The sequence below is a fragment of the Hylaeus volcanicus genome, unplaced genomic scaffold, assembly GCF_026283585.1.
Source record: "Hylaeus volcanicus isolate JK05 unplaced genomic scaffold, UHH_iyHylVolc1.0_haploid 12237, whole genome shotgun sequence".
NCBI classification, from domain to species: domain Eukaryota; kingdom Metazoa; phylum Arthropoda; class Insecta; order Hymenoptera; family Colletidae; genus Hylaeus; species Hylaeus volcanicus.
This window is the reverse complement of record NW_026533172.1, coordinates 2369566-2395486: the sequence shown is the minus strand read 5'-3', so window position 1 is coordinate 2395486 and position 25921 is coordinate 2369566. Positions and strand designations below refer to the sequence as shown.

The window sequence follows — 25921 nt, the reverse complement described above, 5'->3', positions numbered from 1 at the left end:
AAAACATTTCATTATGAATTGTTTCCACACATCATACTAACAAAAATCATATTGAAATATTTTGTTATTCAACATTTTAAATAAATCATTAAACACATTATTTTATAGAAATTATATTCATTAACCTTACGTAAATCAAGAATTTAAAACAAATTAAAGAAATCATTTAATAAAAATTAAATGTATAAATTTTGTATTAATAAAGCAACTAAATAACAATTCTTTAAAAAAAAATTGTTTTAATATCATTTACAGAAATCATTTGTAGAGATCATCTTAATAGGAATTATTCATGTCAGACATTTCAAATATCCATAAGTAGAATTGAGTAAACTTTTTCTACATCAGAAAGTCCAATTTGAAATCTAGTAAATTTATCCTCCGATTTATCATTTTATTTTGAACGCGACAGACAACGATAGTTGGGAATCGACACAGACACATGGAGTTCTTTTTGTAAGAAATGTATTTCTATGCCTCATGTCAAAAGAAAAATAATGAAATGTATTATCTTCTTTTTTTCACACCAATTTATAGTTTTTCATACACTTTTTATAGTAACTTTTCATTATCAAACAGGTTGTTGCTTTAAACACTTTAGATCAACTTTTTTATCGACTAATTTAATAGAATCTCATGAGAAAGCGTCAAAAAAAACAAGCCATGACGCTTTATATAAAAACCAAGTACCAATGGGAAAAACCTCAACATATGACGAAAGTATTTGTAGCGCCTTGTCACACTGCTCAAGTTGTACACAAAATTCCAACTGTCGTTTTTGTGTTTTAAAAAATTTTCATACATCTCAATTTTTACCTTACACTGACAAAACGTCAGGTATGATTTCGCTTGTGAAAAAAAATCATTATTGTTAGCGTTGTTAGAAAAGAAAGCATTAAAAGGACATTGCTTGAGTTTGAAGAGTACGCGTTGGGATAAACTTTTTACTGATGACTCAACTTTGAAAGAAACTGCTTATTGCGGTCTTATTCTACCTGATTACTACAACGGTATTACTTGCAAGGATATAAATGAAGGTAGGCCCATTTAATTAGATGACAAAAAAAATATTATTTGTTTTATATAAAGGCTCACAATTTAAAACATATCGCGAAACATTAGAACAAATTCAACCATATTTCATAGCAACATGTACGTTTCGCGACATTGATAGAATGACTTCCTACAGTTTATTTTAATAGATTTATTCGACGACGCGAAAGAAACGACTCTTGAAGAGGCGTTAAGAAAAAGTGGGGATCCGAGCGGAAACGCTTTACTTAACCAGAGTTTTTTTTTTATTTTTTTAATTTTTTTTATCATATCCATCGTATCATTTTTTTTCGGTTTACTTTTTTTTTGCATCTTTTCCTGTTGTCGAGCTTGTTTATGTCGATGTTGTTGCTGCTGCTGTTTCCGTTAAAAAAAAAAAACCAATAAAACGTCTGTTTCATTAACACACACACGTTTTGTTGAATTTTTTTATCTTAGCAATTTTTCCGTGTATATTTTTACTTATTATGAATATGGCTAAATCAATGCAAATTTTTTTTTATTTACCAAACAAGTAATACTTTTTATAAGCAAGCTTAATTTATAGCATTTGACTACTATGTACTTTCGCACCATTTATTTTCGTCGCGGATCTAAAAAAAAACATTTAAAATGATATAAAGGAAAAGACTTGATCAGAGAAAATATTACTTGAGCTTCTTGCTCGGGAGTAAAGTCATTGATTATGTTAAATTGCCTTCTGATTTCTTCAACATTTTTTCCCTAACATTAAAAACCGTATTAAAAAACAAGAAAACAACCCGCAAAAATACTTTAATCATTGAAGCAACTTTTCCACAAGTCAAATCAAGTAACGGTTTAATATTAAGAAAATTCGCTGCCTAGAGTAGTTAAAGTAAGTGTTATCAGAAAACACAACGAGTCAAATGATTACCAAAATTAATTCAAAAAGTGATTCTTGATCAATGTCAACAAAATTATAATCTTCTTCACTAACAATCTTACATAAAATGTCAAGAAAAGTAAAAGTGTTGATGGTGTACTTGTGCGAAATTGGCAGATTTCAATGGTTTCTCTATTTCTAAAGGTATTTTTTCTTTATGCGCGACACAATAGTCTATAACCCGTTTTAATGTTTTTCCCTTCACATTGGGAATAGGTATCGGTTCCGCTACTCCAGATGCTTCCATTCGAATATAAAACAGAACGTTGTTATGTTTGACAAAGGGCAAAAAAGGAACTTACCCTCAATCATACTTTGTAACAATTGCGACATACATAAGACATCTGGATCCACCAAAAATTCTTCTCCATCCATACTAACAAGAGTGACTTGTTTTATATCAGTCATTGAGGGTGTACACTTGTTTATCTTACTTCACAAGTGGATGAAAAAATGTACCTAAAAGTAGACTAACGTCATGCCTGCATTTACAGAAGATTATTAAAAAAATTTTTAATAACTTTTCGAACATATTTTCTTTTTTTATTTCTCTTTGAATAAAAAGTTAATGAAGGAAATTTTATGCAGACAGTGAGTTTAATTGTTTTTCTTTTTTTCTAGTTTATTTTGTCAATCATTTAAAAAAAAAATTGTCCTAGTTTTTTTGTCCTGTTTTTTCTTTTTCTAATTCATATTAATAAAACATAAAAGAATGGATTGCCAGCCTGTGTTAGTATGGCTGTCATGCCATCGAGATTATTTTCGTTTCCGTATTCCTGAACTTGTTTCTTTATTAACGTTGTATTATACGACGAAAGACTGTTTTGAAGAAATCGGTTTAACTCAGCATTTAAACCAAAGAAAAACGCTCTATATTGAACATGAAAATAAAAGCAGTGACCAAGCATTTTATTGTCTTGATAGAGGTTCCCAATCTGCTATAGCCTTAGGAAAAGACGAAGATGTTTTTATTGTTCTTCTACTTCCTTTGTCGGATGTCCCAAAAATTGCATCCCAAATTCTAAATCGCTCCGTTTTAATTAAAGGTTTTTATCATGTATACAAATTGAAAAGCAATGTTTTTTTTTCAAATCCTTCATATTCATTCATTAATTTTTCAGCTATGGGCAAAGGCACCATCCTATGACACGATTCAATCAAATTTCCGTGTACCTCTGTCAATGATTCAGGAATGGATCAATCCAAAAAAAAGTTTTTCTTTTCTTATCAAATCTTTTGGACATTGTTTGAGTGAAACAGAGAAAATTCAACGAATGTCTCATTTTTCTTTTTTATTCACTTCCGATATTAAAGCTAATATTAAAAATCCCGATACAAAACTGGTTATATTCGAGGTAACCTGAGCTTTAAAACAAAATCTCACATGTAGTACTTTTGACTGGCATCTTGCCTTATATTAGAAATGGGAGCGCAGTGCAGTATGCGACAGCCCCACACTGCAACAAGTCTTCTTTACACGAACTGTAATCAACACTTTTTTTTTTCTTACTAGTGATAACTTCATCCATAGATTGAAGCATCACCTTCTCGTTTACCTTGGTTTTCTAAATATTCTTTGAAATCAAGGTGCTATTGAAATCGTATTTTCTTCTTCACGCCAAAACTCCATATTGGTCTAATTGTATTGGATATTTCTTTATACTTCAGGCCCATTCTGGGACCAACTACATTAGATCATGAATTAAGTTTTCTTATGGCAAATCAAGTCAGAAAGTTTTCTTGTGAAGAAAAAAAAAACATGTGTAACTAAGCGAACAAAAATGCTTTTGCTTTTAGGCTAAAATCACACCCGGAACTATTGTTTTAGATCCTTTCTGTGGCACGGGTAGCTTACTTTTAGCTGCATCACACTTTGGGTAAAATCAAGTTTAAAGTGCAAAAAAAATTTCAATAATTTTTTTAGTGCATTGACTCTTGGAGGGGATATTGATTCAAGAGTGTTGAAGGGTTGGGGTGTGTCCCGTTTTAATCTAAATGTTCCAGTTCTCTCAGGTACCGTAGAATAAAATGTCAGACCGTGTTGATAGTACTCGACAACCTTGTAGAAAATACGTCAATTTTCCAAAATTTCATTCACTACGACTTACCAGTACCCGAAATTCTTCGAATAGACATAGCTGCATGGGTATGGCTTTGCGCGTTAAGTATTTCCAACACAGAAAAAAAAAAAAAGGAATGCAACCTATATATTTGAACTTTAAACAAAAGTGATGATTTGAAAACCGTTTTCCTCCGTTAAAACATTCTATTCATTTTTTTGTGCACGTGATGGCTCAGACACGATACCCAGTGAAGGCGATGACTTCATATATCAAACCATGGATCGATGTTATACTTACAGATCCTCCTTATGGTAAATTTTAATGTATAAATGACACTACTCCGACAAACATAAGTACTAGGTGTCCGTGCTTGCGTTCGTCATGTGGCCTGTAGCACAAACATGGGAGAAGAAAACACTGTTGACAAGTAGTGTGTGTGTGTGTGTGTGTGTGTCTGTGTTTTTACGCGGTTAGACGATCTCACGCGAATGATTGTAGGAACGCTGACTTTATTCCTGCCACACATGTAACAACAACAACATGTGTCATAAAGTGCGTGAAAAGAAAATGTTTTCTCTTGCAAATTGTTGTTGTTCATTGTAGTTCTTTACTGGACATTGCCTCCTTGTTACTTGTTGATCATGGTTTACTTGTATTTTTATGTCCTGTTATTGAAATCAAGTAGAATTTTTTTTTTTAATTAAGCTAAAACGAAATTTTTTTTTGCACTTAGTGCCCTTAATGATATTGAGGCTTTAAAACATCCAGGTAAATTTTTTTGGAAAACGAAACAAAAAATACCTGAGATTTATTTTTTTTTACAAGATTTAAAATTAAAAGCGGCAAGTCTTCAGAGTTTGTCAAAAGGTACTGCTCGCGTTCTTTTAACATACTGCAGAATCGCTCGAACAAGTTTATAATTTTTACATTTCAAAAACAATTTAAAAATAAAATTTTTTTTTTGTGGATTATGCGTGCGACAATGTGTAGATTAACAGAAAATTAAACAGTTGAGAGTGAAAAAAAAAATTCACAGACATTTTTTTTTGTTTTTAATGAAGAAACATGTCAATTGTTTTTTTTTTTACCGACTCTAATAGCTTATTTGAAAAAATGCTTGCCTGAAAAAAAATATTAAATGCATGTCCCAATGCAAACACCGTGTACAGAACAGAGAGCAGTCGTTTAAAAAAACAAGTCTTTCGAAGTTTTTTGTTTTATTTTTAATTAAAAGAAATACCTTGGACGAAAAAAATGCAAACAAATTTTTTCTATTAATATAACTAATTATTTTATTAATAAAAAGATGTTGCGTTGGTTTTTTTTGACTGGATTATGTATGAAATCCACGGTTTGTTGATGAACAAAATTTTCTTATATTTTTTTAAAAGATAAACAAGTCGAAATATTTCTTTTGAAGCTTAAGGTTTTCTGAGACATTTCGGTTAACAAGTATAAAAATGTTTCAAGGGGGTGTACAACAAGAGGCATTGCGAGGAGCAAACATGAAAAGAAAACGATTTTTTCGATTCCAATCCGTACCGTTTGCTCCTTATAGCAATGAGAAAGAATGTTTGCAGCAATACACAATGTATGATTTCTATAATTCTTTTTCTAAAGAATATTTTCATCGTATTATGCAACTTCCTATATGTATGCGTTATGCACCACCATGGAAGCTAGGAATGCACACCAATTGGTTAATTAATGATAACGTAGACCCTGAATCAGTGTGTTATAAAGAGTCGCATACGCCTTCGGTTTTTCAAAAACAATGGACAGGGTTACCTTTACAAGAACTGACGAACCATCGTTTGAAAATAAGACAAAAAAATGTCACTGATGGACTAAAAGAAAGTTGTTCGGGCGTACTAACAACAACAGCGACCATAGGAGTGTCATCCGACAAATTGGATTTATCTTCTAAAGAGGAAGCATGTTGCCTTCCACGCTGGTCTGCGTCTTCAGAGATTCATACCAGTGGTACGAGGTTATTTTATGAAAAGAAACAAACTCCAGTTTCTCTTTCTTTAACTCATTCTCTTGTTGTAGTTCTTACTCTTTATCTAAATTGCTTTTTTTCCTATAATAAAAAAAGCAATTAGAATGTTTTAAAAAAAAAACGTTCTAGTTTTTTTGTTTTCTTTTGAATCGCCGTCAAAAAATTAAATTTTTTCTTTGGGTTCTACTTTTCAACGTATAGGCATCTCAGTTGAAAAAGTTATTACTCATAGTGTTCAACTCTATCCTACTACTGGATCTAAGAAAACCTCGTTATCCTTAGAGGTTCTCCAAGAATTAGATAAACATTATTCTACTAATTCGGCTCCTTGGATTGTTGATGACTCCACCACCTTACCAGGTGTGTAGTTGAAAAAGTTGATATCAAGTCAACTGGAAACATGCACGTATAAAAAATATGAAACACCTGCACGTAGTAGCCATAGTTTTATTATTAACTTATTTTTATGCCTTATTACTTCAATAATAATTATACATATCATGTTTTGCAATGCTACCCCACGCTCCCGTAGTCGCTACCTCTGAAAAGTCTCTAGTTCGTCACTCGCCAACGGGTCTCAATGCGTCCGCCATTGGAACAACCTGTAGTAGTAAGTAGTTCATTTTTAGCGTTTTCATTTGATGGTCAACGCTGATAAAAGACACTGTTTTCAATTTTGTTTCTCTCCCTTAGGCCATGGGGAATATCCTTCAAATTGTATGAATACAGCATTTTTATTACATGTCAAAGACACTGTTGCAAGAAAACAAATGCAATCGAAAGAAGCGCTACGATTAAAAAAAAATAGTAACCCTCAGTTTAAATGTGAACAGACATCAAGTGAAGATTATGTCTTATCTCATGATCATTGTGTATCTTTTAATACTCTTTATCCTACTTGTAAGAATGGACATAAGGATGAATGCATGTCTGAAAGAAGCGATCGGTCAACAGTGGCAGGGAAAGTGAACTTCAAACGTCCACAGCCTTCCTCACGCGTGAAATTGTCCAACGAAAAGATTTTTGTAAAAAGCCATGATACTTCGACAGTTTGTCCCTCTGTTGCATGGAATACGTTTAATTCTGGTGAGAAAAAAAAAAGCCGCCGAATAACGATGATGCAGCGTAATTCTCTTCGCGCACAAGCGAAGTTGACTTGTGATTGTAAGTCACACAAGAAGAAAAAGACAGTTGTCATTAAACAGAAAAGCAAACAACTTAAACAAAAAATTTTTTGTGACCTTTTTGTAGCTCGACTGTTACTGAGAAAAACGACGGTGTCACCCTTAGGTCAAGGCCGTCAACGTTTGGGTATGTTTAGGTTAAATCATTTTTAAATAGATCACTTAAAATTGCTGTCTTGTTAAAGATGCGAAATTAGCTGTAAGGAACCATAATTTTGTGAAAAACCACCGTTCACCGCAACGTTCAAAAAAATCAGTAACTATTCCATCCCATCAACATAACCAAAAAAAATTGACTAAAGATTATCAACGCTGGTTAATGGAAGTGTTAAACGAATTACAAAAACAACGCGATATGGGTTTAATTGTGCCTTCTCGATTTGAACGAAAAAAACAACGAGTACTTAATTTCTTGCAAAGCCTAGGTGGAGATGTATTATCTATTGTACCAATACCATCCCCAACTCCATGTACTAATTTTTTTTCTTCTAAAAATCCATCGTTTCAAGCAGCAGTGCCCGGTTTTTCAAATCACACAATGCCAGCAAAAAAAAAAATGTTACCTAGTATAAACTCTCTTCAATTTCTTCCAAATCAACCTTTTCCTTTAGTCACAAAAAGAAATTTTTGTAAAACGATCGACATCACACCTTAATTCTTTCATTCTACAACTTGTTATGTTGACATTCCTGTTAAAAAAATATTACATAACAAATGTTTTGGGGACACAGAGTTTGCAATTATAAATAACTCATTTTAACTTCGTTTCTCCGTGACTTTTTTTCTAGTGTACAATAAAACAAAATTCTGACGTTTTATCAGTATTCCTTAGCTTCAGTCAAAAATTAAGACCATTACTGTTAAAAACATCTTTTATTGTAGAGATTAATTTTTTTTGTGTTTTAATGCATTGAAGCATTACGATTAATTAATGTAAATATTTGTGTAAATAATTTATTGTCACCCTTTTTTTCATTTGTAAATTAAAAGATTATTTAAAAATAAAAAATTAAAACTATTAATGTATGACAATTTCAAACATTCTCATGTGCAACAGTAAAAACTTTTTTTGAAATCGCTTTAAACAAAAATTTGTTCTCAAAACAATAATATTCATCTTCTATTTAACACGAAAGAAAGTAGTGGCAGTCAAATTAGAAATTGTTTTTTTCTAATGATTGTTTTCATAAAATGGTTTATAAAAAGCTTAAAAAAAAAATGCAGCCATTTCAATCTGATGGCAGTTGTGTGGAAAGGGTCCTACCTTTTTAACGTGTTACACTCTTGTTGAAATGAAGAAACAAAAAGAACCAACAAAGTCTGAAGAATTAGCATCAGACTCTGATACTTTTGAAGAGGTTTTGATTGTTCTAGAATTTCCCGAGTTAGCATCTACTAATTTTTTCAAATGTTGTGATGAAAAAACTGTGACCCTTCAGCTTGAGGTTTTTTAATTTCTGTATTTTCTACTCATGTCATGCTTGTTCCATGTTGTGCAAGAATTCGATTTTTTCACAACCTTCTGTATCCAAAGTTAATGATATGATTCAATTTACAACCCAGCCTTCAAAAGTTCTTGGTACAAGCGTGTTCTTTGAGTTACCTGGTATAAAAACAGATGGCATTTTGTTTCAATTTAATCCAAAAAAACATTAAATATATTCCTTTTATCAGTTGTGACAGAAATTTCACAAGGCGCCACCACTGACTTGAAATATGTTGGTTATACCAATGACACGGTAACATTTTCCCTTTTACCAAAAACCATTGAAACATCTTGAGAAGCCTTGTACGTATAACACTGTGCTATATGATAAAAGTTCTAAAAAAAAATCTCATCTTTTGTACAAAAAAAACATGCATGTTTCCATTTCTTATATCTTACAAAATCTATCCCATTTGTGTGATGCGGGTGTGTCATAAGATTAGAAAAATGTTTTGAAAAGATAAGAAGTAGAATTTTGTTTCAACTTCACATATTAAAAAAAAAAAGTTTTTAAACGTTGACGTAGCGTTTTATGCTGATTTTTCCATTAATTCTTTTGTTATGCATTTTGTAGCTTTTTCCCATTTGACAATTGCATTGGACGTTATCGTAATACTCAGTTGATGTTTGTTATTTTTTTTGTTAATTAACTTGTCTGGGACTAAACAATAATTTTAAGAAAATGTATTTGGTGTCATGTGAAGAAATGAAAATTAACAATGTTATTTTGCAACAACGTTCGATTTAAATTAACAAAATATTTTACGTATTGTTGTTAATCGAAAAATATTTTTTTGGATTGTAAAAAGCATGTTCTATTTGTACGGTTAACTGGGCGTTATAAATAACTACTTTCGCAGCCTGCTACAACGAGTATACGCATGAGTCTCGTGAAACAATGTCGATAACAATGTAAAACTAGTTGGGCAGTTATTTGGCTCTTTATCACGAAAGCATAATCTTGTTTATTAGGTAATCCTCATACAACAATAAATATGTTCAGTGCCGGAAGGGTTCAAATGACTGAAGGGTTACGTGTCAACAGTGTCAAAAGCTTTTAAGAAAAAATAGAAAAAGTTGCGAGAGTGGCACGAAGAAGAAAAATTTCATTGTTCAGGCGAACTCCTACTGATGCGTCGCTTAGGCAACAACGAAAATCTCTGTTTCATTCAGTCTTCCCTTGGAGGGTAGGCTGTTATGGCGAAGCATGAGCTTCGAAAGGATGCGTCCTAATGTAACGGTTTTTTCTTTACGAGTTAAACTAAACACATTTCCTAAAAAATGAGGAAACGTTCCAGACACGAACGAGGCTCGAGTCCGTTCAAAGTGTTACTTTGTTACCACTTTTTCTTGTAGTCTAGAAACAAGCGGTGAAATTTTTTTTTCAAAACACAGATCATTTTACATATTGTAAAAAGAAATGCCAAAGAAGGAAATTTTTGAAGTTATTTATATTCTCTAAATAAAAATGGAGTTTTAACTCATTACTAAATTGGTACACTTGAAACATAAACGTCCTGAAACATCAGAAATTAGTGACGACGACATTTTACGCGAGTGGAGAAACAACGTATTGCAGTTTTAATCGTTGTATAAGAATTATTACAAAAAAAAGCTGTTTGCATCGATTTTTTTGTTTCATTATTTAGGTAAATGAAACTTAATATGTACTTGCTCGTGATTTGAAGATTGTGTTTGTTCGTCAAAAGCGTAGAAAAATAAGAATACAATCGAAATGAGTGTAGAACACAGTTGTTGCGTTATTTTAAAAGATCTAGATCATGGAATGCACTTTCGTCAAATTCCTGCTTTTTCCTATAAGGAGGTGATGCCGTTAAGACCGTGGATATCACTGTAGTATCAAAGTGTTTCAGGTGGCTCAAATTCATCGCGAAATTGCATGGAGATTCAATGAATTAAAGGAAATTTTAAATCACCAAAAGATTGCTTTACAACAATTGATTGAACATGTCGAATCATCACAGCCCTTACCTAGAGACTGCTTGTACGATAGTTGAAGTAGTATTTTCTATACAAAATTCGTAACATTTTTTTATTCTCCTTCTAGATCTATAGTAGAATATCCTTACTTTGCCCTTTTCATTCATTTATCTGCAGTTCAACAACTTCAAAGATCTTTAAATATATACAAGTACAAGTGTTATTTTCGTTTAAAAAAAAATATTTGTTATATTTTAATTCAGATATAAACGCACCCAGTGGCTTCATCATATTATTTTAACAGACTTTTTAAAACGTGATAAGGAAAAAGAAAAGGATTTGTTGTCGGTTGCGTTACCACATGAATTATCAAGCCGTTTATCCTTAATTGAACAAAATTTTTTTCGACATGTGCAAAAACTCGTTTTTAAATATGGAACAGCCATGTCGGCAATTATATCAGCACAAACGGAACATAACCTTTTAAGTGCTTCTAAGGTAACCCAGTCATTAACAAGTTGTCAATTGGAATATTCTTGTCATGTAAACGTAGCATGTTTTTGAAAGTATTAAAATTCATTTACCCGACCGGTTTTTCCAAAAACAAATTACAAAAATGTCTTTGCCGTCGTACATTGAAGTTTCTCAAGATTCATGGATGTTTCAAAACTGCGCTTTACCTCAAGTAGAAGATGAAAATGATTCATGTCCAGTGTCTCAATAAGGCGTTAAGCACAACATTTTGCTTTGATTCCAGATATGTATGAGTGGTTTGCTTTAGAATGCACTTTAATAGAAAACAGTTTTCAAGATGGTGTTAAAAAAAATTTTTTTAATCAACTCAGCTGTATCTGAAAAGGCGGAGTGAAATGGTTCAGTAACTGACGATACCACAAATATTTAACAAGCATACTACTAGAAGATTGTCAAAAATAACGAAAAATTTTAAAAAAATTAAATAATCGCAGGTGTGATAAATTGGAAAAATCATTTTTAAAGTGTTCATATGCATCACTCATTTTGTCATGACGCCCACTAATGCAACGTTCATGCTGACTTCTATATCTTTTGTTTGCTAAAATAATTAAAAATCGGTGTTTATTTTGAACATTTTTTTTTTACGCTAAAAACATAAAGTTGTTTTTTATTAAAAATCAACTTTAAAGTTATTGTAATATAACGGAGTTTTTTTTTTTTTTTTGAAGGTATATCAATAAGAAAGTGATTATTCACGGTAAAGACATGAATTTAAACAGTCAATTAGTTGTTTATTACAAGGGAGTCTCATGATGACAATTTTCACACAGTGCCCAGTCGATTTGATTTTTTTTTTCTAGACAAATTTATGACTTCCCATATGATAGTGCCAGTTAAAGCATCCACCCCATCGCTTTATCCAGTTGTCCCGCGTGTGTGGAAAGGAACCATGAAGAGCGAAAAAAATCATCAAGTGAATCGTTTTAATCAAATGTTGTATTATGATAAAAGCCAGTCGTTTTCTAAAATACAAGAAGGAAAAATTATAATAGATGAATGTTCTTCTTTTTCTTCTTTACCTCTCCAAGATAAACATTCGAGTGAGAAAAAGACAATCACAGAAACATTAAGTAACCCACCCTTCCCTTTACCGGATTCCCTCACGAGTCATGAAAACGTGTCAGGTATGCTTTCATCCAAAAATAACATTTTTTAATTTTGACATGAATCCACAGTGCTATCGTCGGACGAATTTAAACAAACTGCAAACGACAGTTGCGTGGCTTACCCACCATTTATTTATGAAAAAATTTTATTTAATAGTGTTAAATATTTTCCCGATCTTGAAACAGCTGGAGCTATTCTTTGGCATTCCAGCAATGTGTATCATAGGCTCCTTTCATTACGAAAAAATGATGTGTTACTGCATAAAAAATATTTTTCAAGTAATCCATGCATCTGTAAAAGATGCAATAACCACTCAACTTTACGACTTAATACCTCTTCTTAGATTTGTTACAAATGTTTTTAATTTTTTTGACGATTTTTTCTTATGATTCGACAATATATGCAATATAAAAAAAGATACCATTCATCTTAGAGTAAATGGTACCCTTATTAAATTGGTAGCGAGAACACCCTTGTGGGTTTTTTTTTAAAGTGAATTTATTGGTAGGACATTATTTGGTTAAAATAACTCTACTAAGAATAATGCATTTCGTTTTATTAGTATTACGTTACGTCAAAATAGAATGTTACGAATAGCGGTGTTTTTCTATAGAATGGTGGTACGAATTTTTTTTTAAAAGTATCATTCAACACTAAAATAAAGAGACCCTTTTTGTTTTAGTGTACCGCAATGCATAAACAAAAGAAATTGATAATTTAAAACAGTTTTTGTTTATAATAAGAATAGCCAAAAAAATAAAAGAAACTTGTTCTTAGTGACGACATTGTTTAACGAGGATTTCCATCCAAACGATGAGCAAGAATAAGCGTCATAAAGACGTCTCTAAAGTGTGTGCGAAACTGTGTCAATTTGATATTTTGAAGACTTTGAGACATATTGGTCTGTATTGCTTGTTGAGTCTAGATAGAATATGGTATGCATTCTTTTATTTAGTATCAAGCTGTCACCTTTTGAGAATGTTCGTAAAAAACAGTTAAAACAGGTTGCGTCACTCGGTCAACAAATGCTTCTGTCATATCGTTCAAACCTAAAGAAGACTTTTTAAATAAAAAATAAAAAAGAATTGTGCTTAAATGTGTGTTTTTACTTACATAACATGTCAGTTGTTTTAGTTGATCTAAAACACGTTTTAAATTATACATTTTAACAGATAAGAAAAGGAAAATATCGCATATTAGATCACTATAAAAATGATGTTTCTAGGAAAGCAAAAATGAAATATTTTCAAGCGTTATTTTTACAATTACCTTGACATTTGTTTTCGGTATGGACAACACTTCAAATAATAATCGAACGGATATCTGATAACATAATAGAAATGGTTGATTTTAAATAAAAAAACAGTTTGAGCCAATCTATTACATGAGCCATATAATGTTCAAATAATGATATTAATGTGGCATGTTCATTTGGTTCCGACAGTATATCCAAGTGATTTGCAGGAGGAAGAATATCATAACTGACACTTGTTTGTTTTCTCTGATTAACTTGAGAAAAAAAAAATGGAGTTTTTTTAAAAGCAAATTATAGCCTACTAGCAAGATAATGAACAAAAGCAGAAATAGCATCACTTGCGGCCGATCGACAACGTGGAAGATTGGAATGAATTGCCTTAGACATCTTTCCACACAACATGACATAAAACGTAACCAATAATAACCACATACTATTTTACAATAAGAATGAGCTAAAGGTAATGTAATATGACCAAACAAAATATCGGGATATTGATTCACTAACTGATATAAAAGGTTACAAAAATTCTGTTGAAATTTGGTGTGCAATAAAACTTCTTCTTGTAGTAATAAACTATTCATATCATTCAACATGAAGAAAATAAATTGAGGAACTTGGGGTGTGTTACAATCTCCAACTGCAACTGATGTTGTTTTAGAATCATACAAAATGTTGGAGGCATTGCAACCTGTTTTCGAGTCATTCCCATCACAAAAATAAATCAAACTATCTGAACACAATCTGATAAAAGTGAAAAGAGAACTCGATGACAATAGAAACATTATGGTTATATGAAATGTACTTTACTAAAAGACACACGATTGCTCCTAAAATATTTTCCAAAGTACAGGAAGAAGAATCGCTTGAATCAAGATCATCAACCCTTTCGGAAACCCATTGGTGGCTCATACTGTCAACTTTTTTTAGAGTGCATTGAACAAGTGGTAAAAATGATATTGAAAAATGCCGAGTAGGGAATAATAAAGTGTACTTTTTTTGTAAGGAGCATAAAAATTTGACAATTGTTAAACAAATAGTAGGATATTCTTTAAAGTAAGTCAGAATGGATTGAAGAGAGTCTAACACGGGTGAAATCCATTTCGCCACTAGACTATACATTCCATGAATGCCTTGTAAGATACCATCACATAAGCAAAATAATCGTTTCATCTGAAATACATATGGATCTGGATTTAATGGAGATCCTCCTGTTAATGTCTGACACGTTCCGTGACTTTCAATTAAGGTATCTAAACAAATAATGACCATTATCAATCATTAACAATGACCTTTTCCATGTGCTACCTCGTACACCAGTACACTTTGTTAAAAGTTGTGACACACGACCTTCACTTAACGTATTAACATTCAAAGTGCAAGGGTCTGTTGATCTATTGTAAAATTGCCTTATCATAGTCTCATCCTAATAAAAATGGAATTCATCAATGTCAAGAATCAAAAATTTACCGCATTAATCAATGTGAAGCTTGTAAAGATTTGAAACAATTTCGTAACGCATCGATCCGAAAGCTTTAAAGTTTCTAGTTTGTTTTAAAAAAAATCACGTTAAAGAGAATGGTAATGATGAAAATAATGGCTTTATTAAATATTCAAAATGTATGTGCTTTAATTTTTTCATATTACACAAGTTATCGCCAATTTTAAAATGACCTGTTGTATATGAAATGGTTTTTTCTACGAGATTTTGAAATATTGGTAACTCCCATATAAGAATCCTACAAGTCGGTTGGTAAGATAATCTGAAAAAAGTGTCAATATACGACAAGGCTGTTCCATTAACACATACGATATGAGAAGCTCCAATGTCGCACAAGAAACAGAAACATGATTGGATAAATGCGTCACAATAAAATCAACGCATGCTAACATACGGCAAAGACTTTCTTGCATAAAACCTTAAGAACACACAAGCCCACAAAACATAAAAATGAGTTTAAAATAAGAAGGCATCGTGAAGGAAAACGTGAATTCCAATGCGTTCTATAGCAACGTTATAATTACTAAGAAAAAAACTTTTCGCTGCATTAACGAACATTGAAAAAAAAAAAACCTTTCATTGAAAACAAAATCACTATTGTTCCGTTTAACGACACGGATGATTTTTTGATAATACAATGATCAAACAATTAGAATTGCCTTACCTAGATCGTTAAACTGGGGCAGCGCATTCTGACCATTAACACAAGCGTACTTTCTAAAAAAATACGCTTGTGTAAGCCGATTTAAAACGAGTAGACAAGATTCCACAACACGTGCTGTATGTGCATCCCAGAGACACTTTGTTTCAAACAATTGAATAAGTGATTGAAGAATTAAAGTGAAGATCTGTGGTATCTACATAAGAAAAACCTACAAAAGGGAGGAAGTTCAGGTGATAATGAAAAACATAATTTACTTGTGACTGCGTTGCGTCGCTAAGTGTTAAAAAAATGAAAGGTATTTTAATTGTTTTGTCATGATACGAGTCAGCATGTGATTCATTTAAAAAATAATACATATAACCTAGCAGCCAAACGATTTCCTGACATGAGTTTTCAACATTGACCCCTGTGGTATTTTGAATAAGTAAAACAAAACGTGATTTGAATGCTTGTTGCCATAATTGGCACGTATCCAATGTACAACATTGTCCTACAATAGCGTAGTGTTTTAAACCTTCGTTAACAAAACTAGAAGGTACGCTTCTGAATCCACATTTTTTATCATAGTCCTCATCTTCTTGTATGATACCTTCTTGATCGAAATTGTCTTCATCATGAAAATTGACAAGATTTAAATTTGTTAGTAAAAAGCTATTTGTCATATTAAAAAACAAAAATTTTAAAGATTCCATGCAGTTCGGTAAGACGAAATTTTTTTTAGCTTCAACAGCTGCTGTATAAGACCGCTGAAACAATGCTAAAAATTGAAATGCAATAGAAGAGTAACATAATCTTAGCGTTTCCAAACACGTTATGAAATCCGTACTAAAACACAGCTCCGTCCTATTTAAAGTGATGCCTTTCATTAAATATGTTGAACATCTGTTTAGCAACAGAAATAATCATGAAACGATATTTGAATTCTTTTACTGAAAATAATTGAAAAAAAAAAGAAAACATACTCGTCTAATAATTTTAATCGATTTGTTACATCATTATGACATAAAACAGTCGCCATATCCACTTGAAGATTTGTCATAATTTTAGATAGACAATACCAAACACAAGCTAATTCTGTCATACCCACACGCTGAAGAGCATTCTGTGTCGCCGTAGTATCCCATGTATGCTGTATTAATTGGCTAGATGTTAACAGATCCAATAAGGTGACAAGAAAAGGTATGTAAACAATCGACGTTAAATGACTTCGAGACGCATCCGAGGAAAGCATCAGTCCATGAAATTGAGATTTCATTCGAGTTAAATTCAGACTACTTAAGCGCTTTAAGATATTTGTCATTTTATAAAAGAGTTCAACCCATAAAGTTGATTCATTTTCGCTCTTGTCAAGAGCCCACCGCACATTAACGTAGAGTTCGATAAGAATATTTATTAGGGTCACGGTTTTGTTATTATATTGAAATTGAAAAATTAAATCATACCAGTCAGTAGTTGGCATGAAGCATAAATCGATACAAATAAGTTCTTCACTCGACACTGCTGCAAAGTCCCAATCTAAAAAGATTTCTAAAAGAGTTAAAAGATATTTGAGTAGTTTTAAAAAGAATTCATTGTTTAAAAAACGTTGAAATGATACGTTGCATGACCTATTTAAATCATTTTCATTTAAGAGTAAATGACATAGAAATGATATAAAGGTTGTGAACAGTGGTAGTAAAATATTTTTTTCAAAACTCTTTTTTCCATTTAAATAAGATTCCCATACAATACCTAAAGAGGCTGTATCGGTGTGTTGCATTTGCTGACATAATTCGACAAATAATTGTACACACATTAAATTCTCATTTGAAAAGGTCCACGTATCAAAGGATTCTAAGTAAGATACAATGGAATTCATAAGAGATTTAACTAATCCATGAAAGTGATAAGCTGAATCCGAACAATCATCGCAAAAACCTTTTTTTATAAGTCGTGTAATTAAGAAAAATATCTACAACAAGAAAAGTTTTTATTTAAAAATAATTTTTTTTTTAAATAACAAAACAATACGCGTACCGAATTGCGACATGTTACTGAATCATTGGTAGCTTGTTGCCAACGTTCTACTGCTATAGATGTAAGTGCTTCAATGAAAGGTAAAACATTTTTTGTAATCCATTCCGTTTGATCTAAATACATAGTTGCAACATATTTTTTATCACTTCATTGAAAATGTAGCAGAAAAAGAAACCAAATGTAGAACGTACTGGAATCCCCATGATGTTCTTCCAATTTTTCGTACAATTCTTTTTCTTAAAAAAAAACATTTAGTTGAAACACTTGTTACACGCACACACGTCAAAGTAGACATACTTTCGCTTCGACGAGTCCATTCATTTAAAATAAAAGTTCCACAAAACAACAATCCGATAACTACAACTCGAGTATCTTGAGTTGTTTTTAAAACGTTGACTACTATATTCAGACAATCTGATTTTTTTTTCCCCCATTCCTTTAGCAATTTTTCCCCATTTGAGCGCTTTTCAAAGTCACTATCGACTACCATTACGGCAATATCTTCAAATGACGGGAAACCAGAGCTGAAATTATTATTTAAAAACCATTGTGAAGTATTATTACTAGGTCTCATATTTTTTATATGCAACTTATCCTAATAGAAAAAGTAGAATAAATCAAAACACCTTTCAAAAAAAAGAAAATTCTTTTTGACACAAAAAAAAAAATAGTTTGTATAAATATACACAAAAGTTATTTATTTAAAAGCTTTGAAAGATGCTGATAAAATTAATAGAAAAAAATAATAAATCTTCAGGTTAATTCAAATTATGCGGGTCAGTGTATCAGAAGGGTTTCCAAAAATACAAAAATCTAGTCACGATTCACCTTTTTAAACAACTTGAACTATTTTTTTAAAGTTAAAAAAAATTTTAAAATACATTTTTTTCTACTTCCAACTATTATGTTGTTATCTGCTAAGTTGATTTTCTATAGCTTTTACAACCTTCAAAAAAGTCACTTTTCAATTACTGTACCTAGACTACTGATATTATTATCATGAAACTTTGTAAACCGATCTTACAAAAATAATTTAAACATAAAATAAAATTAACCACGTTGTCTCAATATGAGCTTTCATATCATAGGTTTAGTTGTACTTGATGTTAATGGTTCTCGAATTGTTGGAAAGTATTTTACAGAAAACAACAAAAATCTTTTAAATTTTCCCTCTAATTTTGATGAACAGCGACACTTTGAAAAAGATCTAGTGGCGAAATCATCTCGACTTCCATCCCGGTCTGAAGGTTAGTAAAAAATTCCTGTATTCAGTGTTTCATTGTAGTAAACACGTTTTCATTGAGAGAATAGAAAAAAAGAAAGGTTATAAAGCACTATGGTGTTTTATTGATACAGCTAAAAAAAATATCTCAATAACAATAAAACAAATAAATTTTTTTTTTTAATCTAGTTGAAATTCTTATGCTGGAAGAGACAATCGTTCTTTATAAATGTATCAACGATATAAACATTTATATAATTGGTTGCTTGAACGAAAATGAAATTATACTATATGACGTTATGAATGCTTTTACAAATTCATTAAGCTCTATAACAAAGTAGGTTACTATTTAACTGTAATAAAAAACGCAGATAACAATGTTTTTAATGAATTAGTGGTAATATTAATAAAAGTAACATTCAAGAAAATCTTGGAGCGCTTTTTATTTTATTAGACGAGTTACTTGAGGAAGAGTATGTGGTGTTTTACAAGTTTTGTGTGTTATTTTGATTGAGCACTTGTTAGTCGTATTTTTGAGATTGATCCTAACGTTATTGTGAATCGTATTTCGATGGCGACACAGGAAGAATGTGATTTACATGATCAAAAAGCTTTCAATCATGTAATTTTAGCTTATTTTAAATTGAATATATTTTTTTGTTTAGGCTTTGAACAATGCTAAGGATAGTTTGCTTCGTAGCTTTCTATTGTCCCATACATAAAAACATTTTTTAATTTAAATAAAACTCATGAAGTCGGGAGCTCAAATATTTTAGAATGTTATTTTATTTTTATGCTTCATGTCTATATTTTTTTTTAAACAAAACAAATAATTAACGCGATTTGTAAATTTAACGACTATTATGAAAAATGTTATATGGATACTGTGTGCAATTCTTTTGACCTCAGTACAAAGTGTAGGGTTTTCATAACTACATAATTTTTTAAAATTCTCTTCATTGATTAGGCTAATGTTGTTTTTATTTACCCTGAGATATCACCAGCAAAACCTTACTATTTTAGCAAATGTAGGGTATACTTTTTACGGATTTTACTTCTTCAATTTTAATACTAGATAAATACTTACCGGTTAAAAAACATGAAACAATGTTTAAAATAAGGAAACATCCTTACTTTTTAAGAAAAGCTTTTCAACGTAAAACGTTGCAAAACAATGTAAACGTCTCCAAATTATATCAAGATGAACTTGCAGACGTCTCTAAATTAGGCAAGCGTTTTTTTATTGTCGAAAAAATTAACTAAATACTTCAGAAACAAAGTTGAAAAGCTTGCTGGAAGTTGAGAAAATTTTGAAAACATTAATTAATAATGTAGGTGCTTGAAAAAGTGTTGTATGTGATGTTGTTAAATGCGACAAAAGGAAAAAAAAGTTGCCGAAGCTGAGGAATATGCTAAAGATGCATCTTTAAATGAAGACGCTATGGAGAAAGAAGAAGCTGAAATAGAAGAACACAAGGTAAATTGGTTCATTCATACGCGTCCTTGTCTTTAATGTTATTTTCAAGTTGGAGGCGGATGTTGAGAAAAATGAGGTATGTTTGAAATAATTATAATAAAACGATAATATAACCTTTCATGTTTTTACAGAAACGTCACAAAGAAAAAACACGTGAGGTATCCTTTTTTGTCAGCTGAATAGTACGTTCAAATCTCATTATTGTTTAAATGGATATATAGGAGCAACGTGAGGAAGAGGATGAAGCAATGGAAAATAATGTATGACCAAATTGTATACACATGGTAGGTGTCGTCATTTTCATGTTTTCTTCAGGAAGAAGAACAAGCTGATAAGGAGTATGTGAAGAATTTAAGAGAGAATGCTAAGGTATTAATAATATGAAAAAAACAATACTATTTAATTAATATTGAATAGGAAATGGCGAAGGAAAATATGGAAAAGGTTTAAACATCTTTTAATGAACAAAAGCGAAACAGAATTTCTACTGTTTTTAGGCAGTGGTGGAAAAAGCTCAAGAGGAAGAAAAGAAGTATTTAGATGAAATTGCCAATGAAGTTGCAACGAAACAAACAGAACAAGAGCAAAAACGGAAGGTAAGCCCTGAAGAATGCAATGAAATAAATTAGTTTGTTTCTCAAAAAAAAGTCGTCTGTTTGCTGTAGATGCAGAATTCTCTGGCATCTCAATTGAACAAAGTACATTTTAACATAGAATCACATACTACTTTTAATTTCTTTTTTCAAGAAATCTTTGAAAGAACAAGAAGAATTGGATGAGGAAGTAAGATTTCTGTTTTTTAATTCGTATCAACGGTTTTTTTAAGGTTGCGGAGCAAACCGAAAAGAAACGGCAACAAATTCAACAGTCGGTCAAGGAAAAATTAGAAAGAGAGGCTCAGGACATTGCATCTCTGGATCAGTCGAAACATGTACCATTCACCATTACGAAAACAATATAGTGATATCTTTTAACATTTCAATAGAGTGCAAAAGGATCATGTATGCCCTCGCAAGAAACTAAAGTTTTAAACCAATTTATAAAAATACACCATTTCCCCACAAATCAACATCAAAACAATACACATAAGAAGCTTTATAAATCAAAAACAACACCAATGTAAGATTGAGTTTTTTCCAACCATTTGTTGTTTCTTCAAAATTTATGTAATAGAAATAAGTTTAACGAAAACAAAATTTTTCATCCTCCCACGAAAAACTCAGAATTAAGCCCAACACAAGTAGGTGTTTGTTTCTAAAAGAAACGTTTCTTAATTTGTTCCTTCTTGTAGTGGTGTTATTTCGTATGTTGTGTCCCTCTAGGTGTAGTTTCTTCATCACTTTTACTTCTTTTTTTCATTTAACGAATTTGTGCATAATGTTTTCACATAATATATGAAAAAGTTCTTTGACGTTTTTGAATTAAACAACATTCAAGTTACAAAGAAAAAAGCTAAACGCTAATGAATCTTACTGCCAAAAAAACAACTAGTTATTTTTTTTTAATAAATTTTAATTTTATTCTTTTAAATAAAAAACATATCACTTGAAGCTTCTCTGACGTGTGAAAGATGCGTATTAATTTTTTGTACAGATGCTTGTATAACTTCGGAAATACTCGGAACTGTTTTGTCATCTGTGTTCAAACTTGAAGCTTTTAGTAGACTGTCAATTTTCGTCTATAATAATTTTTTTCTAATTACAAAAACCAAGACAATATGAAGGGAACGTACTCGTGAACTACGCAACAACGTTTTGGCATGAAGAAATGCGCGATCACTTAGCTTTTTCGCGTAAAACAATGGTGCCACATAAGACACAGCTCTTTGACATCTACAGAATCGTGGTTTAAAGTCAGCAAATCGATGCAAGCACATTAAACGTACACTTCATACGAATAGCATTGTTCGAGGCAGAACTGTATCCAAAACATAATACTTAATTTTTTTTTACTAGATAAATCATCATGAACAATATAATATCGAGGACAACGACTAGTTCCTTTTAAACCAGCGTGGGCTACAAGCACAAAATTAGGGCAAGTTCCAGACGCCACAGCTGATTCATAGATGACCGTTCCAGGTGGAATATTAGAGTTCTCTGGTGCTGAACTGATACTATTAAAAAATCTTACAGCTTGCATCCGATAAACACATAAAACAATTATATCAGGCTCAGGCAAACTTTCTAATTCATAGCAATTTTTGATTAAAGCCACTTCCTCCGCAACAATTTCTTCCTTTTTCATTTCGGGAACGCCCTCACGAAAAACAACAAGTCTTTGTGGCCAATTTTTTTTAGGGGAGTTATATGTTTTTTTGAACAAAGCCGTTAAACGAGTTTTGAAAACATCCATTTTTGTTTCATTGCATAACTGTACCCAAAAATCACTCTTAAAATGTTGAACATTTCCACTTAAAGATGCAAGAAGTGCACAACCCTTCACATCAAATTCTGATTTCGGTCCAGAAGGAATACTATTTGCAAGCATTGAATATGCCACAATAGCAAATGATTTATTTGCACCAAATAAGGTACTTGTCGTCTCCGAATTTCCAGATAACGAATGATTAATTCCTCCCTAAGTACAACATAGCTCAAACAATTCTGTAAAAATTTTTTTTACCATTTTCTTATTGATTTTGCATAAAATATTAGCAAAATGTCCAGTACTGGGTCGTTTTCTGGGATTCAAGATGGGGGTTTGAAGTGCTACCACACATCCACCAGGCGTACAGGGGTAAAAGGAGTTTTTGACGTTTTCATAGGCATCAATCTCTTGAGATGGTAAAATAAATAAGACAAACTACATGCAAAAAAGTCTATCAAGGCAAAGTATTGGGTACTCTTTTGAATCATACCTCTGTTGATGTTTTTTTGGATAATTGATGTTTTACAGTATCAAGATTTTTCAATGTCGCCCAAATCACTTTATACGTTAATGTTCCTTTAAATCCTAGTAATCTTGCCGTTTGCAGAAATTCTAATAATGTCATTCCCCAAAAACACTTATTTGAAACAAAACAAAAAAAAAAATTCACCTGCAGCAAATCGCTTCACTTCCTCTTCACCAAAATTACGAGTATTAATTGCTACAATAATTAAGGTATTCAATGTAATTGGTAATAAAAGTTTTTTTCGCTCCAAATTCCATGAACCTTTAATAGGTGCTTTACACTAAACAAAAATATAATTAATAATTTACTATTTTCAAAACGCAACACAATACATTACGTTTGTAAACCTCTTGCAATACTTAAAATTTATATGCTCTTATCTTACATCGTTTGAATACATAATAGAAGGAGGTTTCAATATAAAAGCATTATATGTTTGTGGCTTTGTTTCAATGCCTAATTTAAAATGTTCCATGACAGGATTTTTATCGAAAAGTTGCCTTTTTTTTGAACAATAGTTTAAACGGCTACCAGGATCCATAATCATTGAAGTTGCCATTGCTGTTTTAATATCCTCTTCTTCCATGTTTTTCATGTATTGATAAGAAATTTCGACAAGTTCCACTGGTATGAACGTTTTTTTCTTTGCTGGTCTCATTTGAACCAATGGTCCCCGAGGATGTTTTAAAAAGATTTTATACCGTTTTTCTAAAATATGTACATACATAGCCAAATTAAAATGTATAAATTTGATGGACTTACCAAAATAATTAAGTAAAGTTATTTCTGAACCTTCATAATCGAATTTATACGACATGGGGGTCTCTTCAAAAGAAATTCGTTCAATCTAAACATTGTAATTCATGTTTTAATGATCCATTTCTTAGTACAATAATCAAATGTACTTTAAAAGTTCGTTTTGATGGTTTTCTTGTTACGGGGTCTGGCATATAATGTGTTTCCGCTTTTAAATTTTTTAAGCTTGATAACGCAATAATATTATTACTACTGATGTTTTTACTGAACAAATCCACGTTGAACGCACTTAAGCAATAAGCTGCGATCGACTGTCTATAATAAGCAGCTTTGAACATAATTCTTCATTTTGTACAAAAATTACCTTTGAATAGCTAATTTGCAGGCTGGATTAATGGCTACTGCCAAATATTTGCTTTGCTTTTGTTGGAGCCAATTAGTCAACGAAGAATTTAATGCAGGCGACAATAATTTACAGTGTAAATTAACTGCAAGACTTTGTGTATGACCCAGAATAATGGATAAATTACGTCTTGAACGTAATTCGACAATATCTGAAGATGAAGGATTTTCTGGAAGAAAACGTTTTGCATCCGGTGTCGTTTGTCTTTATGAAACCAAAAAAAAAAGTAAAGATATATTAAAAACAACTGTCTTACGTGACACGAGTCGCCATTCTTAAGATTAAGCTAAGACAATGAACTGCTTCTGCGTTTCCCTTCTCCTCAGATAAAATTTTTGAAATATCGTAAGAAATATTATTGTACATGATTTCAACAACATATTCTTTCCCAGAAAATTTATGAGTTGTTATTGGATTCTTGATAGGTTCCGAACTTATTAACAAATTTTCTCCATCATAAGGTAATATATCCCAAAAAGGAACTTTTTTCTCTCGTAAGTAACTTCTTAATATATCTTCGTTCTCTTCTTTTAATAATTTAAATGTATCACTTCTTGCGTCTTTTATAGTAACCAAGTTTTGGTAAATGACAAATGCATTTTTCGGTAGCTGCAAACTTTTGTATTACAATAAAACACATTTTTATTTCTTCTCGTAAAGCTTTTTTACATGTATTGATTGGATGCAACGTTATATTTTCCTTGAGGAACATTGAGTATCTCTTGACGGCCTCCCATTCCACCTCGTGGTTTATCTAGTCAATTTCGCACCTTTTTCTCGTAACACTTCACTTTTTTTTCTTACCAGAACCTCTAAATTCTTTGAAATTGCCTCTACCATTACCATCCCGATTACCTCCATAACGACCTTCTTTAAAATCACGCCCTCCCCTGGAATCACAATTTCCCCTAGAATCACGACTCCCTCGTTGATATCGCATACCATGACAATCACCCCCAGAAGGGTAACCACCTCTTTCTATAATTTCACACATTAAACAACATTTTCATTAAAAAAACATTCACTATTTAAATTCATTTCTTACTTGAACTCATAAGTGTTGAATTTGCAGAGTTTAATTGCTGTAATGTTTTATAAAGTGTACTTAATACGTTCTCTCATTAAACTGAGATTAGTAAAAAACACAAAATTGTCTTAGGTAGAAAAATGCGTATTCAGCTAAATTGATGCGTTATTCTTTTAATTACAAAATTATTCTCACCGTGTTGACAAAACATAAAAATACCTGTTTACGCACTGGGTCATCAATTCCTTTTTCTGTACAAACAATTAGTGATTTCGCTTGACACAATAGTTATACAAAATCTCTCCACCGAAATTCTTATAACATATTATTCTTTTTATAAGCGTCCATTTAGTAATTTTTTAAAATAAATATTTACGATTTCTAGAAAAAAATTTTCCATCATTTTTATGTTACCTCGTGTTTCCAA

General features: G+C 31.5%; 6 protein-coding genes and 2 long non-coding RNA genes across 25 annotated transcripts; 4 read left to right on the top strand and 4 right to left on the bottom strand.

Moving 5' to 3' along the window:
* The first annotated feature begins 457 nt into the window (after positions 1 to 457).
* Positions 458 to 1550, top strand: LOC128884251 (uncharacterized). Its single transcript, XR_008459311.1, has 4 exons — positions 458 to 837; positions 885 to 1037; positions 1090 to 1152; positions 1203 to 1550. It is a non-coding gene; the product is annotated as an uncharacterized LOC128884251 (long non-coding RNA).
* Positions 1453 to 2456, bottom strand: LOC128884249 (S-phase kinase-associated protein 1 homolog). The gene is made up of 6 exons (XM_054137504.1): positions 2260 to 2456; positions 2058 to 2197; positions 1949 to 2014; positions 1827 to 1895; positions 1705 to 1776; positions 1453 to 1646 (listed from the first exon to the last, which is right to left on the bottom strand). Exons 1-6 carry the CDS (start codon positions 2363 to 2365, stop codon positions 1611 to 1613), a joined length of 489 nt encoding a protein of 162 aa, XP_053993479.1. The 5' UTR covers positions 2366 to 2456; the 3' UTR covers positions 1453 to 1610.
* A 68-nt stretch (positions 2457 to 2524) lies between these two features.
* Positions 2525 to 8238, top strand: LOC128884247 (tRNA (guanine(10)-N2)-methyltransferase homolog). 4 transcript variants are annotated; one of them, XR_008459307.1, is made up of 15 exons: positions 3034 to 3312; positions 3379 to 3441; positions 3489 to 3544; positions 3626 to 3683; positions 3755 to 3834; positions 3882 to 3970; positions 4024 to 4103; positions 4256 to 4331; positions 4381 to 4447; positions 4519 to 4701; positions 4754 to 4788; positions 4846 to 6632; positions 6716 to 7186; positions 7274 to 7333; positions 7392 to 8238. XR_008459307.1 is itself a non-coding variant. In XM_054137503.1 (14 exons), the coding sequence occupies exons 1-14, from the start codon at positions 2670 to 2672 to the stop codon at positions 4938 to 4940; spliced, it is 1410 nt and encodes a 469-aa protein (XP_053993478.1). In that variant the 5' UTR covers positions 2526 to 2669; the 3' UTR covers positions 4941 to 5149. The 4 variants fall into 4 exon arrangements, 3 of the variants coding, with proteins under 3 accessions (XP_053993477.1, XP_053993478.1, XP_053993476.1); XM_054137503.1 differs by lacking the exons at positions 6716 to 7186; positions 7274 to 7333; positions 7392 to 8238 and adding an exon at positions 2526 to 3014 and having other exon boundaries at positions 3079 to 3312; positions 4519 to 4572; positions 4624 to 4701; positions 4846 to 5149; XM_054137502.1 differs by lacking the exons at positions 6716 to 7186; positions 7274 to 7333; positions 7392 to 8238 and adding an exon at positions 2525 to 3014 and having other exon boundaries at positions 3079 to 3312; positions 4846 to 5154.
* LOC128884250 (uncharacterized) lies at positions 2941 to 4660 on the bottom strand. 3 transcript variants are annotated; one of them, XR_008459309.1, is made up of 3 exons: positions 4066 to 4660; positions 3131 to 4016; positions 2941 to 3078 (listed from the first exon to the last, which is right to left on the bottom strand). It is a non-coding gene; the product is annotated as an uncharacterized LOC128884250 (long non-coding RNA). The 3 variants fall into 3 exon arrangements; XR_008459310.1 differs by lacking the exon at positions 2941 to 3078 and having other exon boundaries at positions 3217 to 3414; positions 3468 to 4016; XR_008459308.1 differs by lacking the exon at positions 2941 to 3078 and having other exon boundaries at positions 3648 to 4016; positions 4066 to 4408; positions 4487 to 4660.
* Positions 8239 to 8351: 113 nt separating the features above from the next.
* LOC128884362 (uncharacterized) lies at positions 8352 to 12848 on the top strand. 9 transcript variants are annotated; one of them, XR_008459365.1, is made up of 9 exons: positions 8352 to 8812; positions 8881 to 8995; positions 9267 to 10341; positions 10402 to 10697; positions 10761 to 10844; positions 10897 to 11131; positions 11187 to 11867; positions 11971 to 12294; positions 12346 to 12848. XR_008459365.1 is itself a non-coding variant. In XM_054137711.1 (9 exons), exons 5-9 carry the CDS (start codon positions 10428 to 10430, stop codon positions 11355 to 11357), a joined length of 711 nt encoding a protein of 236 aa, XP_053993686.1. In that variant the 5' UTR covers positions 8352 to 8651; positions 8707 to 8812; positions 8881 to 8995; positions 9267 to 10341; positions 10402 to 10427; the 3' UTR covers positions 11358 to 11914. The 9 variants fall into 9 exon arrangements, 7 of the variants coding, with proteins under 7 accessions (XP_053993686.1, XP_053993690.1, XP_053993691.1 ...); XM_054137711.1 differs by lacking the exons at positions 11971 to 12294; positions 12346 to 12848 and having other exon boundaries at positions 8352 to 8651; positions 8707 to 8812; positions 10402 to 10517; positions 10567 to 10697; positions 11187 to 11914; XM_054137715.1 differs by lacking the exons at positions 11971 to 12294; positions 12346 to 12848 and having other exon boundaries at positions 9267 to 9604; positions 9665 to 10341; positions 10402 to 10517; positions 10567 to 10697; positions 11187 to 11914.
* Positions 12849 to 12969: 121 nt separating this feature from the next.
* On the bottom strand, positions 12970 to 18404 carry LOC128884360 (uncharacterized). Of its 3 annotated transcripts, XM_054137708.1 has the most exons (19): positions 18011 to 18404; positions 17905 to 17949; positions 17714 to 17826; positions 16660 to 17648; positions 15952 to 16579; positions 15698 to 15890; positions 15343 to 15451; positions 15207 to 15295; positions 15003 to 15076; positions 14841 to 14958; positions 14338 to 14785; positions 14224 to 14276; positions 13967 to 14172; positions 13835 to 13919; positions 13662 to 13786; positions 13547 to 13600; positions 13391 to 13498; positions 13247 to 13336; positions 12970 to 13198 (listed from the first exon to the last, which is right to left on the bottom strand). In XM_054137708.1, exons 1-19 carry the CDS (start codon positions 18285 to 18287, stop codon positions 13067 to 13069), a joined length of 3936 nt encoding a protein of 1311 aa, XP_053993683.1. In that variant the 5' UTR covers positions 18288 to 18404; the 3' UTR covers positions 12970 to 13066. The 3 variants fall into 3 exon arrangements, with proteins under 3 accessions (XP_053993683.1, XP_053993682.1, XP_053993684.1); XM_054137707.1 differs by having other exon boundaries at positions 13967 to 14276; XM_054137709.1 differs by having other exon boundaries at positions 13247 to 13326; positions 13440 to 13498; positions 13967 to 14276.
* Positions 18405 to 18566: 162 nt separating this feature from the next.
* Positions 18567 to 22144, top strand: LOC128884414 (uncharacterized). Of its 3 annotated transcripts, none has more exons than XM_054137817.1 (21): positions 18567 to 18960; positions 19125 to 19272; positions 19331 to 19408; positions 19461 to 19557; positions 19601 to 19852; positions 19903 to 19963; positions 20011 to 20163; positions 20208 to 20266; positions 20317 to 20412; positions 20462 to 20488; positions 20544 to 20570; positions 20634 to 20672; positions 20728 to 20781; positions 20830 to 20856; positions 20910 to 21008; positions 21078 to 21110; positions 21160 to 21195; positions 21239 to 21343; positions 21398 to 21531; positions 21586 to 21652; positions 22006 to 22144. In XM_054137817.1, the coding sequence occupies exons 5-21, from the start codon at positions 19799 to 19801 to the stop codon at positions 22015 to 22017; spliced, it is 1083 nt and encodes a 360-aa protein (XP_053993792.1). In that variant the 5' UTR covers positions 18567 to 18960; positions 19125 to 19272; positions 19331 to 19408; positions 19461 to 19557; positions 19601 to 19798; the 3' UTR covers positions 22018 to 22144. The 3 variants fall into 3 exon arrangements, with proteins under 3 accessions (XP_053993792.1, XP_053993793.1, XP_053993791.1); XM_054137818.1 differs by lacking the exon at positions 22006 to 22144 and adding an exon at positions 21735 to 21874 and having other exon boundaries at positions 18572 to 18960; XM_054137816.1 differs by lacking the exon at positions 22006 to 22144 and adding an exon at positions 21704 to 21909 and having other exon boundaries at positions 18575 to 18960.
* Positions 21784 to 25705, bottom strand: LOC128884413 (protein argonaute-2-like). The gene is made up of 14 exons (XM_054137815.1): positions 25513 to 25705; positions 25272 to 25445; positions 25137 to 25221; positions 24724 to 25083; positions 24429 to 24671; positions 24214 to 24379; positions 24071 to 24155; positions 23694 to 24016; positions 23453 to 23588; positions 23273 to 23394; positions 23038 to 23217; positions 22298 to 22992; positions 22145 to 22244; positions 21784 to 22090 (listed from the first exon to the last, which is right to left on the bottom strand). Exons 1-14 carry the CDS (start codon positions 25520 to 25522, stop codon positions 21938 to 21940), a joined length of 2832 nt encoding a protein of 943 aa, XP_053993790.1. The 5' UTR covers positions 25523 to 25705; the 3' UTR covers positions 21784 to 21937.
* Between the last annotated feature and the right edge of the window lie 216 nt (positions 25706 to 25921).

Bases quoted from the DNA above. Each gene is read 5' to 3' on its own strand.
- LOC128884249 (XM_054137504.1), bottom strand. From the start codon at position 2,365: ATGACTGATATAAAACAAGTCACTCTTGTTAGTATGGATGGAGAAGAA. The intron at 2,198-2,259 runs GTAAGTTCCTTT...TTCGAATGGAAG, and splicing joins GTTACAAAGTATGATTGAGG to CATCTGGAGTAGCGGAACCG. The intron at 1,896-1,948 runs GTAATCATTTGA...TAACTACTCTAG, and splicing joins CACTTTTTGAATTAATTTTG to GCAGCGAATTTTCTTAATAT.
- LOC128884247 (XM_054137501.1), top strand. From the start codon at position 5,481: ATGTTTCAAGGGGGTGTACAACAAGAGGCATTGCGAGGAGCAAACATG. The intron at 6,633-6,715 runs GTAAGTAGTTCA...TCTCTCCCTTAG, and splicing joins CATTGGAACAACCTGTAGTA to GCCATGGGGAATATCCTTCA. The intron at 7,334-7,391 runs GTATGTTTAGGT...GTCTTGTTAAAG, and splicing joins TCAAGGCCGTCAACGTTTGG to ATGCGAAATTAGCTGTAAGG.
- LOC128884362 (XM_054137711.1), top strand. From the start codon at position 10,428: ATGAGTGTAGAACACAGTTGTTGCGTTATTTTAAAAGATCTAGATCAT. The intron at 10,518-10,566 runs GTGATGCCGTTA...AAAGTGTTTCAG, and splicing joins CTGCTTTTTCCTATAAGGAG to GTGGCTCAAATTCATCGCGA. The intron at 10,698-10,760 runs GTACGATAGTTG...TTCTCCTTCTAG, and splicing joins CCCTTACCTAGAGACTGCTT to ATCTATAGTAGAATATCCTT.
- LOC128884360 (XM_054137707.1), bottom strand. From the start codon at position 18,287: ATGAGACCTAGTAATAATACTTCACAATGGTTTTTAAATAATAATTTC. The intron at 17,649-17,713 runs GTACGCGTATTG...TTCTTGTTGTAG, and splicing joins CAGTAACATGTCGCAATTCG to ATATTTTTCTTAATTACACG. The intron at 14,959-15,002 runs GTAAATTTTTGA...CATTTTTATTAG, and splicing joins GCTTCACATTGATTAATGCG to GATGAGACTATGATAAGGCA.
- LOC128884414 (XM_054137816.1), top strand. From the start codon at position 19,799: ATGAAAAATGTTATATGGATACTGTGTGCAATTCTTTTGACCTCAGTA. The intron at 20,489-20,543 runs GTATGTTTGAAA...ATGTTTTTACAG, and splicing joins CGGATGTTGAGAAAAATGAG to AAACGTCACAAAGAAAAAAC. The intron at 20,782-20,829 runs GTATTAATAATA...AATATTGAATAG, and splicing joins ATTTAAGAGAGAATGCTAAG to GAAATGGCGAAGGAAAATAT.
- LOC128884413 (XM_054137815.1), bottom strand. The intron at 24,380-24,428 runs GTAATTTTTGTA...TGCTTATTATAG, and splicing joins TGCAAATTAGCTATTCAAAG to ACAGTCGATCGCAGCTTATT. The intron at 22,091-22,144 runs GTACGTTCCCTT...AAATTATTATAG, and splicing joins CGTTGTTGCGTAGTTCACGA to ACGAAAATTGACAGTCTACT.